The 14,267-nt window shown below is 38.5% G+C and overlaps 1 protein-coding gene across 3 annotated transcripts in view; it reads left to right on the forward strand.

Annotated features, from left to right (window-relative positions):
• The window catches only part of DOCK8 (dedicator of cytokinesis 8), a 73,420-nt gene that overhangs the window by 43,510 nt on the left and 15,643 nt on the right, over positions 1-14,267 (forward strand). For all 3 annotated transcript variants that reach the window (XM_032441260.2, XM_015848888.3, XM_015848891.3), the window contains 10 exons: positions 1,728-1,841; positions 2,773-2,928; positions 5,223-5,362; positions 5,971-6,140; positions 7,786-7,931; positions 8,649-8,831; positions 9,527-9,662; positions 10,159-10,246; positions 12,185-12,281; positions 13,536-13,670. In XM_032441260.2, coding sequence (XP_032297151.2) covers positions 1,728-1,841; positions 2,773-2,928; positions 5,223-5,362; positions 5,971-6,140; positions 7,786-7,931; positions 8,649-8,831; positions 9,527-9,662; positions 10,159-10,246; positions 12,185-12,281; positions 13,536-13,670 — 1,365 coding nt within the window. The remainder of the gene's footprint in view (positions 1-1,727; positions 1,842-2,772; positions 2,929-5,222; positions 5,363-5,970; positions 6,141-7,785; positions 7,932-8,648; positions 8,832-9,526; positions 9,663-10,158; positions 10,247-12,184; positions 12,282-13,535; positions 13,671-14,267) is intronic.

Consider the following 14,267-nt stretch of genomic DNA (forward strand, 5'->3'; position numbering starts at 1 on the left):
TTTAACAAGTTCCATTGGCATGATTGATTATAAAGCTGAAAAGATTATGAAATGTAACTTAGATTTTAACATCAGTTCAGTTAACTGATGTCCCTGGTGCAGTTCCCCAGAACATAAAATAAAGGCAGTATATATACCCCGGGACTGACAGAGGCACAGTACATGCAGGGCAGTGTGTTTTGCCACAGGGTAGCTGGGCTGGAGAGCTGACCTGCCCAATCACTGGACAACCAGCATGGGTCTTATTCCAGTTCTCAACCTGTGACTAGCTGTTCTGTCAGGGAACTGAAAGTCGTAAAGGGCCACAACCAGACAACTGAGGGCAAGAAATGGCAAAAGTCACCATTATTGTCAGCCCAAAAGTTGTTTCTGAAGCTTCATCCTTTGATGTGCTTCTGTGATATCCACACACACAGAAAACATTTCCGTAGAAATTTTCACATCAGTAAATATGCTGTGTGATAAAAATATGCTACATTAAAAATGTCTTAACAGATCTGTAGGTTTCGCTAACAGATCCATATTTTATGCTTTCTTCATGAGAAATGCAGAGGTTTTAATGGGCTGTTGGTTCAATTCAGTTTTGATAGAGTGAGTAGATAGAGTCTAACTATGTGTGAAAATTCTGCTGCAGTGTTTTCAGGATTAAGGTCATTGATTAGTTGTACAGAACAGCAGTATGTGACACTTGTCTACGTTTTAAATCCACGGTGTAATATTCTGTATGTTTCGGTACATGGTTGAGCACATTAGATTGTCCTGGGGTTCTGCAGCAATATCCCTAGCTTACTGTAGACTGCCCTGTAAGCTGGTGGAAGGCTGGGTTTTTTTCAGCACAGTAGAAAAACACTTTGCTATGTAAATTCTAGATCATAAATCCTATATGAATTCTATATTCTATATGTGTATATATATTTTCTTGAATGGCAATAGCAACCAAAAGTTTGAAAAATGAAAAATTAAGTCATAAACACCCTGAGGTACTGCACACCTGCTCTCACTTGCCAGAGACATCAGTAACATTTTTCTCAATCATCTCCTTTGTCAGTCATGAGTAAGCTCACCCAAGGGCTGTGAGGGGTGTGCAGACCCCTCAGGTCTCTCCACAAATTCTTCTTGGTCGAGTACATAATATTGTCAAGCTGTTATAATTTGAATTGGTATGTCTGAAATAGCTATATTTAGAGGATACCTGGAGTTCTTTGTGTGTCTCTAGTAACCAGACCATTTGTAAATATAAAGGAGTTTAGTTGCCATATGGTAAAACACACAGATTTGTCATAGTGATATTTTTTCCTATCAGTTTTAGACATGAAATTTCAAACAAAACAGTTTGTGTTCCATCCACAGAGCTAGGGCAGATTTTTTTCTAATATCTGAAAACAGTATTTTATGTTGAACATCTAAAGAAATTTTCAGTAGTGTTAGAAGTTCAGTTAAAAAATAAATGGAGGGGCATATAAAAGTTTGGAGCCCACAGGAAGTTCAGTTCGTATTCTCATACTCAATTTCAGTTGTTATCTGCACAGAGATATGCAAAGATAAGCTTGGTCACTGGACACAGTCCTATCCTCTCTATTCTACAGTGGTTCTGGAATCAGTCCCCTACACTGTTTTTTTCAGTCTAAGTGATGATAAAAAGTCCTCCACCTTTACATGAGATTTATAAATTGTGAGTGCAATTTTACCCCTCTCCCCATTTATTTATTTATTTATTTATTTTTAAGGAAAGTGAACAAGCAGAAAAAATTAACATCAGCCTGGCATTTTTCCTGTATGATCTTCTTTCTTTAATGGATCGAGGATTTGTGTTTAATCTCATCAAACATTACTGTAATCAGGTAGGCATTATGCATGGTTGGGATTGTGTTGGGTTTATGGCCAGTCTTGTATTCTGTTCTCTTTTATTCATTTATCCATCATGATCCTCTGAGTTGTGCTAAAGGTTAAGGTAAATTTCCTATTTCCTTCTGCATATGCAGAGACTTTACACCTCTTTTGATTTGTGGTCTGCAAAAAATAATTTGAGTGGGGGTTAGGGTTCTTTTAGAAATGCTGTACCTTACAGTGCTGCAGAGCATCCATAGAGCCACTTTCCTTCCTTTTTTATATCTCTTAGCAGCAGCCTTTGGATCACAGATTGAAGAGTTTTGCACTCTCACCAAAATACTGCTGTTATAGATAGTATTTAGATTTTGGGTGCTTGATCAAAATGATCCACCTTTGTCTTATTACTTTTCAAGTCTCCAAAAATTTAATTATGTTTGCAAGGAGCTAGTATGAAATTATTGTTGTATTCAAGGTGGAAAGCTTTCCTTCTTTCTAGGAGAACTGAAGGTGTCTACCACCATTTCCTACGTGCAAAACCCTATTAATGTTAATATCAGTGTTGTTATGAAGAGAGATCACTCCTGGTTCTGTGTTCACTAACCTGACTTTCAGGGAATTTGCCACAGAGTCAGCAAAGTTTTGTTTGTTTATAATCCCAGCGTTGTGCAAAATCGTTTTATTATATTGATCCTTTCTTGGGAAGCCAGCAAGTCAACCACAGAGGAAAAAAAAAGACACCACCACTGCCAAACAAAGAGCAACTAATGGATGGAAAGCAGTTAGGTACAAGGAACCTGGGAGCATTTTAAGGCATGCTGGTATACTTGGCTATATTTTTCAAATTTACTGATTGAGTTTCAGGAAACAGGATATTTCACTGCGTGGTAATTTAAATAGCAAGTACCAGAAACAAGGCATTTACTTGTTCATTTGTTTTTCTAGCTCTCAAACAAGCTGAATTCTCTTTCCACCCTGATTTCCATGAGGCTGGAGTTCCTGAGAATTCTATGCAGCCATGAGCACTACCTGAATCTGAACCTCTTCTTCATGACCTCAGCCTCTACTCCAGCATCCCCCTCACCCTCTTTGTCCTCACAGGTAAGCATCCATCAGCCAGTATTAGGTGGTCTTCACCTGAATAGTGCATGTAGAGAAAGACTTCTGCACTGTATTCATCCACTTAATGAGTTAATGGTTAATGAGCCACCACGTGATCAGGGAGAAAAGGGGCAAAACAGTAAAGACTAAAGGACTAGTACTGCAAAAGTGAACCCACACAAGTTAAAGCTTAATGTAGCACAAATATGTCTGTGGTACTGCTTCAGCAGACCCTTCCAGAAACACATTAAAAAAAAAACAGTTATTCATGCAAACATAAAAAATCTAGAAAGAACATTGCTCTTAAGGTACAGAGCTGATTTACAGGCATGCTGTGGATACACAGCCACTAGTACATATTTCAGTATCAGTGTGTGTTTTGGAGAACTGTGGCATGTGGAAGTACAACAGCAAACTTTCAGTGCATCTGCATTCTAACTGAAGTTCACAAGTAGATGAAAGTGCTACAACTATATGAGTTAGTGACAAAACTAATTCATTTGAATTTTCAACTCAATTGAATTTTCAATATCCTGAATGATGGATTTCTGTTGAGTATAGCATTCTTCAGAGCAGGACTATCACTATTTCCGTTTCAGGTATCAGTGTTCTTTTCTTGGAATCCTCTCCTCTCCATTGGCACAGCTGATGCTATTACTTGGCTATATTTTCTCTGAAGAATTCAAAATTTGTGGGTTTTGAACCATGAATTTCAAATGAAATTTGAATTCCAATGGAGCAACTCATATTCATAGTTTCCTTTTCAAGTGTCATTGCCAAATAATTAGTTGTATGCTAAGATGTGCTACGTTACGTACCTCAAGGGTTCTGACAGGTAATAATTGTAATTAATATTTTCTTAGAACTTTTCCTGGTCTTGAAAGCAAAGCATGGAGGTCCCTTAATCAAGTTTTCATAATTTTTCAATTGAATTCTTCAATTCAATATGAAGAGCTTAACTCTCACACTGGATTTCAAAGAGCTAGGAATAGAACTCCTCTGATTGTATGTGGGGAGACAGAAATCTTCCAGCTGGTTCTAGGAGGTCAGAGCTGGGCAAGCACTGGTTTGATCATTCCTTCCTTGAAGCAGCACCAACTCTACTTGTGTAGGAGTAACCTGTGAAGTGCAACTGAAGCAAATAAATAAGGCTTCTGAAGCCCTTACATGATTTAATATAGTCACTGACCACCCTTGCAGTAATTCTGATCTGTCTGCAAGAGTGCTATACAGCTAATGTTCTATTTTCAATAAGAAATGTGGCCTTTCAAATAAATCTTTTGGAATTCATGGAGAGAAGCCAAATTCACTTAAGTGGATGCTATGCACCTTACTGTTACTTTTCAGGAACAAAGTGCCTTCTGCTCAAGTTTTAAATTGGAGCAGATAAATCTAAGTCAGTATAAAATATAGGGCTGCTCAGAGATGTGGGCTTCGTTTGAAACAATATGCCGGAAGACACCTTTCACATTGTGGTATACTTCTACTTCATGTGTTTGGTTTTTGGGACTATTCCTTCTTGACTGACATAAATATTGAATATTGAGAGAATATTGAACAATATAAATTAAAAGGAAATTTCAGACTTATAAACCCCAGTAGCTTCACTGGGGAGTAGAGTCTGAGAGTTATGTTCACCAGATGAAGGTACAAAAACATTCCAGATGACCTGTGGCACCTATGATTGGATAAGCTAAGAAGTTCACAACACGCGTACAGCAGCAACTTTCCATTTCTGGACTAGCTGTATATCAGGCATAGTCATAAGTTACAGCAATTTGAAGGCTGCTCTAAACTATGCCAGCTGCCAGCAAGCTCAGCCAAAATTTTCCAGAGTGAAAGGAAACACTGTTAGTACACCCTTCCTCACCTTACTTCCATGGTAGACTTTGTAGGAGCTTAAGATGCCCAAAGTCCCCTTTCTACAAGGGGCAGCCTCATCAGCTTTGCAACAGTAACAGCAATGCAGAATTCTGAACGTGGGGAAAATTCTGACTTCATCTTCTGTCCAAACTGACAAATACAGGGTAGGAATTTTACATCTCCAATAACATTAAATGAATTGTGTGCACAGAATGGAAAGGATGAGGTTGCATCCTACCAAGCAATTCATTTGAAAACTAATGCTTTTTATTTCATACACGGATGTTTTTCTCCAGACTTCTTTCAATGCCTGAAAAAAGGTTTCCTCTGGTAAGGGTGCTTTGTTATCTGCTTGAATTGTCCTTACAACGTTTTTAAGAATGTTTTGTTTCACTGGTCATCCTTTTACTGCTTCTGATATTCTTCTGCAGAACTCTAGCTCCTGCTCCAGCTTCCAGGACCAGAAAATTGCTAGTATGTTTGACCTCTCATCAGAATACCGTCAGCAGCATTTTCTGACTGGGTTACTCTTTACAGAATTGGCAGCAGCACTGGATGCAGACTGTGAGGGGTGAGTATCCAAATCTGCAGATTTTAGTAATGTACTGTTGGTACGGTCATAGTTTAACTCCAGGGTAAATCCTGCTTCCCCCAAATGCAATCAAAATCACTTAATGTATCATGACAGTGTTGGCTAGTAAGAATATTTTCTGTCTTTGGCACAGAGTCTGAGAGTCCTGCAAAGTTTCTTCAGTGTTGCCCCCATAAGGAATTACTTCTGCATGAACTTTCATGAAAGTTCATATGTTGATGCTCTTGCAGGCATGAACAGGTCAATCACACTGAGTTGTGATGTAGTCTCATTCTGAAGAAAAGGGAAGTGAAAGAATGGTCTTTGCTATCTTTTTCAGCAAGTGACTCTAAAACAGCTTTACTGCAGGATGTTGGTGTTACTGAATAAAAGAGTACTGTTTGCTGCAGTAGCATTGGCTAAATAAACAGAGATCACAGCTCAACATTTTAGTTGCTCTTTTACAGGGATCTCTGATTTGAGTGGAAGACACTGTCTAATGAGTATTGGTGTATTAATTTCCTTCTTCTATGTCTACCTTGTTTCTTAAATCCTTTTATTATAAATACCCATTTATTGGAGCTAATGGCATTTTTTTCTGTTAACAGGATTAGTAGGGTGCAAAGAAAAGCAGTCAATGCTATCCTTAGCCTTCTGAGTTCCCATGACCTAGACCCACGCTGTTCCAGAAAAGAGATAAAGATTAAAATTGCTGCTCTCTACCTCCCTTTGGTTGGTATAATTTTGGATTCACTGCCACAGCTCCATGACTTCACAAGTAAGACCTTGATTCCTTTGTCTTTTTCAGCCTTAGAGTAACTTGTCTAAACAATCTGAGGTAAAGAATTTACCTTAAGTACAGAAATTCCCCCACAGTTTAGCAAGGTACAGTATTTCTTTATTTCCAGATAACTAGGTTTTTTAAAGATGGGAAAAAAATATGGTGTCCTTACTTAACAAACAAGTGATAGACCCAGTGGTCTATTCCATTTCTATGGAATCTTTCAAGAAAAGCAGTCTTGGAAGAAATACTAAGATACAAATAGACTTAACAGACAGTGAGGAAGAAAACACAGTGAGAAGGAATGACATGGGCATTGTGTTCCATTACAATTAAAGAAATTGGATTGCATTCCTTCTGTATTTTTCTGTTGCTCCTCAGGACTCTTAACATGACACTGAAGTTAATCTTGGGTGAATGTAATCATCACTCAGAAAACGTATTTCTATCACCTACACCCTGCTACTATAGCTTTAAACTTAGTTCTCAATTATTAAACCTTTTTAAACATTATGGTCTTATCTGTTTTCTTGATATTTTTTTTTCTACAAATGTGTTCACATGAAAGTGCTGAAAATAGCACTGACTTTTTATGTGAGAAATAATAAGTCTTTGCTACTTGGAAAATTGCATTTCACTTTCATTAAAAAATTTAAAGACTAGAGAGAAAGAAAGGTATAGTCTTTGAAGAGTATAGTTTTATTACTGGTTCTGGAAATGTTTCTCATTTTGATTTTTGACAAAAGCATAGCATTATGAATGCATTATTAATTTCTGTCAGGGTAATACTGTGAAAGCATTCATTGCACGTAATATAAGTAAATCTCACCTTGTTCTTCTAACGTAAGTATTATCCTTGTACCACAAACTAAAGGAGTCCTGGTCTACCAGTATGGCTGGTTTTTAAAGTCTCTAAATAATCTGCAGTATCCGAGGTTGACCTTGTACTAAATGCTTGGGGATTGGCTGGTCAGTCAGTTTCTCTGAAAACTACATCTTGGAAAGCACAAATGGACACTCAGAATCTAATGTGCTTTTTTCAAAGCTTTTACAAACTGGCTGATTCACTGAAATTGATGTCAAGAACTAGCGCCGAGTAGTAGCAGCCAGATGCCTAAAATTGAAATTGTCCTTTAACCAGCAGGCAGTACTGGCTCTGTCAGGTGTTAGCAGACTTAAATTACTTTGCCCATTTTCCCCAGGCCCATGCATGGCTTTCATGTTGATCTTTTCACCTGGAATTGGTGGAAACTGGACATTTCTTTCTAAGTGTTGCAACGTTCTGGCTTAGCTTGGAACTTCAGAAGCAACCTCATGTTTCTTACTGCCTTTGCTTTTAATTCAGCTTTCATAAATGCCTGGAGGTTGCTTGGCACAGCTCCTTTTCCCATATTTATTTGAACAATTTGACAGTTTTTCAGATGATTCCATTCAGATTATTCAGATGATTTCAACTGTTCCATTCATGATTCAGATGATTTCAACTGTTTTACCATTGCTGTACTTTTGCTGCTCGATAAAAATAAAGTCTTAGGGATGGAGATGCCAATCATTTTGTTAGATAACAGTTCAGTGGAAGACTGAAATGTGAGCAGCACCAACTTGCTGCTGATGAAGTCCCAGTGGGATGTTCTAAATCTAGTTTCAGATGCCCGCAGTGGAAAAGGGCGCACAGGAAACCCAGAAGAAGAACAGGAGTCTGCTGGTGCAATCAGTCAAAATGTGGCACTTGCTATTGCTGGGAATCAGTTCAACTTCAGGAGCTCTGGAACATCTTTGGCGTCCTTGGTATGTCTGGGGTTTTCCCAGACTCGTTTCTTGCATACATTTTTCTCTTTGTTTTCTCCTCCATATCCTTTCTTGTTACTAATAACTGCATTCACAAGAAATTGCTATCTTGTTTCAGCTAGCCCCAGAAGAATGCCTCATATTCCTACTGTCATCCTCTCATTTACTCTTCAAATCTTCTAATTCCCCCTCACCAGAAGTGATTCCACTTTTTCTCTAATGTTTCTGTTGCCTTCTGCACGCCCAACCTAGTTACGCTTCCAGATCAGCAAATGCTGCTGTAACTCCCCTAGCACCTCCCATTGCCAGTGTCACCTAAATCCATGGATTTATGGTTCAGGGTCATCTTCTCCCTATATCTCTTTCCTTATGATTGTTTCTGTTTTCTGTGCAATTTGGCTGATACAACTGGCAAAAGGGGAGCAAGCAGTAATAGAATATTTTCTTAAGTTATTCTAATGAACTTAAAATACAGGCGACTAAGAAACAGTGGTTCTGTACTTTCTTCTTTCTTTCATAAACATACAGCTAGTGCTTCTATTGCTAACATATATAAATAGATTAACAAAAATAAAATTACTGTAACCTGGAAGAGGTTAAACTTGCAGAAACTCTCCAGGAGATCTGGCTCCACTAAAATTTAAGTAACATTACTTCACTTTAATGTCCTCCCTACTCTTTTATCTTTCCACTGACTCTTACCTTATCTGTCTCCAGTCTTACAGACAGAGTGCCACATTAGGTCCTGATACTACTCGCAACCTTCTGATCTGCTTCCTCTGGATCATGAAAAATGCTGATCAGAATTTAATACAGAAATGGATAGCAGACCTTCCATCCATGCAGCTGAACAGGATCTTAGACCTCCTTTTCATTTGTGTTTCATGCTTTGAATACAAGGTAAGTGAAATGTGGCCTGGCTTTGTTGTCATTTTTTGTTGTTTTTTTCTTTCTGGCTGTCCAGAGGAAACTTGTTATTGACAAGTGTTAAATTAGCACATGTCTCATCTATGCTACAAACAGACATGTTAATTCAAAATGACTGGGACCAGCCTTCAAGCAAAATGCAGCCAAAACTTCTGAAGACATCTTATGAAGTTGGTTTGAAATGTATTATTTTCCATGCCCTGAGGGTTTGACAGCTATTTTGGGTAGGGAATATATACATATACTCAGGTCCAGTTTAGTAATGTTTTTCAGTTGTGACTGAATGTAAATAATTGGTGCTGTCATTACTGGAGCTATTCTCCTTATACCTTACCTGTTTCAAAGCAAGGTTGTGATGGTGACACTTTAAGGGTTAGCTCTGAACATCAGGACTCTCTCTCTGAAAGCTTGTGTTAAAGAAAGTCTCTGCACTTTAATTTCTCTCTCTATAGCACTAAGTTACATCACTATTTTTTATGAACAGTATATATATTACCTTTCCTCATCTGCAAACTTTGCAAAGAAGCATTTGTATGTTAGTCAATTATATTTTCTGCTTTCTGTCTGCTCTCCCAGTCTCTCCAGTTGTCTCTGGTTTGGGTGGTGTAATCTGGACTTGTGTTCAAAGCTGGAGGCACCGGTGTTGATTGCTGTGACTTTACTTCCAGGGCAAACAAAGCTCAGACAAAGTTAGCAACCAAGCACTCCAGAAGTCCAGAGACGTTAAGGCCAGATTAGAAGAGGCTTTGCTGAGAGGTGAAGGAGCCAGAGGAGAAATGATGAAGCGCTGCAGGATACCAGCTGGTACTTCATAGCACCTTTCCCCCATGACTTTTGAGAGGATATTGAGAGTTTCTAGATGTAAAATGTTTGTTGTTTTTTGTGCATACTCCCAGTTCTCATCTTTGTCTTTCTCTCCCACAGTCCTTTCCCTTGCAGGCTTTTTCTGTTTTGCTGTGGATAAAAATATTGTTATGTTTCAATTGTGCAATGCATAACTAGGACTGAGATAATATCAGGTGAAGAATATGAAACCAACTAAGAGATGTTAATAAATTCTGAGAAATCGTTGTTAGTTTCTAATCAAAAGCCATGAAACAATGTCAAAATTATCAGTGAGAACAAATCGTTAATATCAAAAGATTTGTTTCATTTAATAAATGGAATTTTTATGCTTTGGACTTAGAAGACATCAGTGAGTAAGCTGATGCTCAAAAAATCTTAGATTTAAAAATATTGGAGTCCTGTCCTTTTGTGTGCCCCTGAGCTTTAATCTCAGCAATATGTGTTGCACTTTCAGGGAATGACAGGTCAGCAGGGCTAAATGAAAACCTGAGGTGGAGAAAGGAGCAGACTCGCTGGCGGCAGGCAGATGAGAGACAAGATAAGTAAGTCGTTTAATAAAAATGTACTGCTTTTATTAGAAACGAGCTGATCTTTCTCCTGGGATGATTTTAGTGCAAAATCAGCAGTGTCAATCCCTTTCCTCTTCTGTTAACAAGAAAGAAATAGAAAATGTGTATATAGCAGAAATATCCAACTGTTGCTGGGACATAACAGAGACCACAAATACTTGAATGAGATGTTTAGTTATCTGCATCTTTTCCTTTTGATTATCAGAGAGAGAAACACTAGTCATCGGTATATAATTCATATATTCCCGTGAGGCTTGCTGTGACACTTACTTTGGTGTTGCTATCACACTTCACTGTGTGCAATACTGTGGTATGAGTTTTCCACATTAACTATGTTAGGCTGGATTTGACATGTCCTGTTAGCTATGGGAAGGTGATTCTGTGGTGAACATTTTTCTTGTTGCAGGTTGTAAGTTATGATATATCAGTACATTTCACCTTTTGTGCACTATATAATAGCAGACAAGTGAATATGTAGATTAATGGGAAATGGTAATTTCAAGAAAGATTTGTGCTACTGATAACATTTTCATATGATACAGGGTACTCTTCTATAAGCATTAAAGTTGTTGCTTTTCTCTAAAGTGACCATGCATGTAGATTGCTGTCCACAGAATTTTGTCTGTCTGGCACACAGGCCACTGTGTGTTCTCACCAGTCCAGGCACTGTGAGTTCCCCCAGCATCCTTCAGCATGTGTGAGATTGAACTAAGAACACTGGTTTGTGATCGGCTCAGCAACTGTGTTGTTGCCATCTACCACTCAGCTGTGATTATCACATACTTTTTTTAAAACAAAGATTGCTAATTGGGTATTTATCTGAACTTTAAAAGAGTTATCCTTCTGGCCTCTATCCTAGGTTGGAAGAGGTGCAGATCCTGGGTGGATGTTCTTTCTTTGCCTTGAAATCAGCCTGCTTCCTCTCAGTTTCACTGAAGTCAGAGAAAACCAGCCCTTATGCAGCAGGCTCTACATTATTGTTAAATGTAAATTTAATTAAAACTTAAATCTTCTAGTAAAACTCCACATGTTTTCAAGGCCTTTCTGTTTTACCCTGTGTTCATCACTGTGGTATGTGAGATCTTCGCTCTTGTTCTTTATGGATCTCCACAGTGTATGGCTTGTAAATAAGGTGTTTGCAGGTCACATACGTGGCACAAAACCTTTGCAAATGTTGCCACTCAGCCTGCATCTCCTTAAGGCTGGCATGGTTTGAGGTGGTGACAAGCTGCAGTTACAAGCTAAATTTGGTGTCAGAAAGGATCCAGTCAGCATGGTTGATGTGTTAGCTTTGTGGTTGTTGGAAATTATTTAAAAGGCTATGTTGTTTGCCTGATTTGTCCCACTCTTACTCAGAGTTAGCAGTCCATGGCTTGATTACAGCACCAGCCTTTTGGCAGGTCCTTCTTTGTTACTTGGAGTTGTTGTAATTAATAACTGTGGTACTGCTCTTACTTTCTTTTCTGTCCCTCCCTGAAATTAACCAGTTGTGCCCAGAAGGATGGCTCTTTATTTCTCTGGTTTTCTTTTTTGGTGTTATTCTGCTGAGAAAGAAGGAGAAACAAACATAGCAGAATAGCTACAGATTTTGAACTCGCTCAGAAGTGTGTTTGTATAAGTATTTTTCCAGCCACAGAAAAATGAGATTTAGCCTTAGAGCAGCTCAAATCTCAAACCTTAAAAAGCTGCTTCAGGCCATGCAGTGGTCCTTTTCTGAGTGGTTTAGGAAAAAGATCAATATGCTCTCTCCTGGTTTGATGCTGTAGTTCTTCAGAAATGCCTCCAGACACTGTTGTCATTGTTTGCTCTTGATGGATTATTCAGCATTTGTATTTTGCTTTTGTTTCGACAGTAAGTCATCCACCACCTGTGGAACTCCCTTCTTGCTTTAATTAGAACTCTCTTCTGTAGGACAAAAGCAGAGCTAGACCAAGAAGCTCTCATCAGTGGAAACCTGGCAACTGAAGCTAACCTGATTATTCTTGACATGCAAGAGAACATCATCCAGGTGGGAAACTGTAGAGCTGGCTTGGTATCGGTTTCTGCTTTTTCAGAAGGCAGTGGAAGCAAGCCTTTTGTGTCTTAGGCAGTGCAAATTGTTTTAATTAAAGATCTACTGTAAGCTTGTATAAAGTCTTGTAGTGTTGAAGGGAAGAAGGCAAGGATGAATGAACCTAAAAACAAAATTACTGCCTTACACTGCTGTAACAAGCACTTCCTACTGTTAGGGCATACTACTGTGAATTAAAGGGAAATCTCACTCCTTGTCCTCTACAGATGTGTTTAAAAGCCATTTCAACTGTCTTACCTTGATAGTGGAGTTTGGAGAGGATAAGGGAAGAAAAGTATTAATTTACGTTAGTAATGTATGTTAAGACAGTAGTAGTTTGGAACTAGGTTGATAGGCAGCCTTAGGTCATACTTTGAGTGATCCTGTGAGACAAAAGTCATTTAACCTTGACTTTCAGAGTACTTAATGCAAGGAAAGATCTTCCTCCTGCATGGAGTCCTTCTGAAAAGAGATGTGGCCCCCTATAGCAGTGTAAAGAGTTTAACTTGTAGGAGTCAAATTCAGCAAAATTTCACAGGTTCTTTGACATCAGTAGAACTGTAACAGTTGACTGTGCTGAGACAAGGTCTCCTGGCTTAGGAAAGACACTACAAATTCGAAGGTATTGTAATGATACTGTTGTAGCAACCTGGATTAATGTATAATTAAGAGAGAACTTTGTTTTTCAAAAACCTGCTAGTTGATAAGCATTTAGCTATTAGCTCCTTGTAGTACTGGGCATGACTTTTACATGGCACCCATTATTGCAGCTTGTATCTCTTCTGTCCAGGTTGTAGATTTGACCAGAACATACCAGTATGCTTGTCTAGCCAGTATGCCCAGAAATGCATGAGGGAAAAAAGTGGTGCATGGCCACCAGAGACACTTCCCAATGCAAGGTGCATGAAAGATTAAACACAAAGCAGGCAGTGCTGTAGGAGTCACTGCAAACACTGACTTTAGAAGTACATTGAAGAGCCTATGAAAACTGAAAAATGTTGGAAACATTTTCCCATCATCCTGTTCACTTCAGAACTGTTTTGAGTTGTGGTAGAAGTTAGCAAATTAAAACAAACAAAACCCAACAACTTGTATTCTCCAAACTATTGGATGCATCTTGTAAATGGTAGAGCAGAACAACTGATTCCTATGTGCAAGTTCACTGGTGAATTACCTCATGCAGTTACTGTTATTTTTCTCCTTCATGTGTAGGCAAGCTTTGCAGCAGAGTGCAGAGACAATCTTTTGGGAGGAGTTTTGAAGGTCCTGGTAAATTCTCTTGGCTGTGATCAGAGCACCACTTACCTGACTCACTGCTTTGCTACACTCAGAGCACTCATTGCTAAGGTATGCTTTTGATATGCTTCTGTTTCCACGCTTCCAGTCAAGTTGTTAGCGAAGTACTTCTATAGCAGAGCTGTAGGTAATCACTCACCATTTTTCCCACGGCATTTGTGAAGTGTGTTTAACAGATGTAAATACTAACACCTAGTTGGAGGGACTCCCAGGGATTTATCCAGCTGTTATAAGATTATCTCACTGACTGCATGAGGTGGAATGACTGAATCAGAACAACTTTCTGGTTGTGAGTTTGAGCAATTTACTCTTAAATACAGAAAAGTTATGAATAAAAAGGGTAAAAAAATATATACAACTAATTATTTCAAATACATTCTGATTTTAATTAGGCATCTTAACTCCAGGGAATGTGCAGATACCATGAAGAAATGTCTGATTTACTATATAATCAAGACCAGTTTCCAATTTAAAATCTGGGGAAAAGCCATTCTCCTATAAAGAAAATTACTTCCACAAAAGAAAAGTCAGAGAAATGTTTTTTTCACCTAAGCTATTCCAAAATGCAAATTACAAATGGAACACTCCTGTCCAATTAAAGCCTGTTTGCTGTTAAATGCAGATTGTCTGACAATGCCTAATTACAGG

This window comes from Coturnix japonica, chromosome Z (genome assembly GCF_054131305.1).
Source record: "Coturnix japonica strain WE chromosome Z, WE-NBRP24, whole genome shotgun sequence".
Lineage (NCBI taxonomy): Eukaryota > Metazoa > Chordata > Aves > Galliformes > Phasianidae > Coturnix > Coturnix japonica.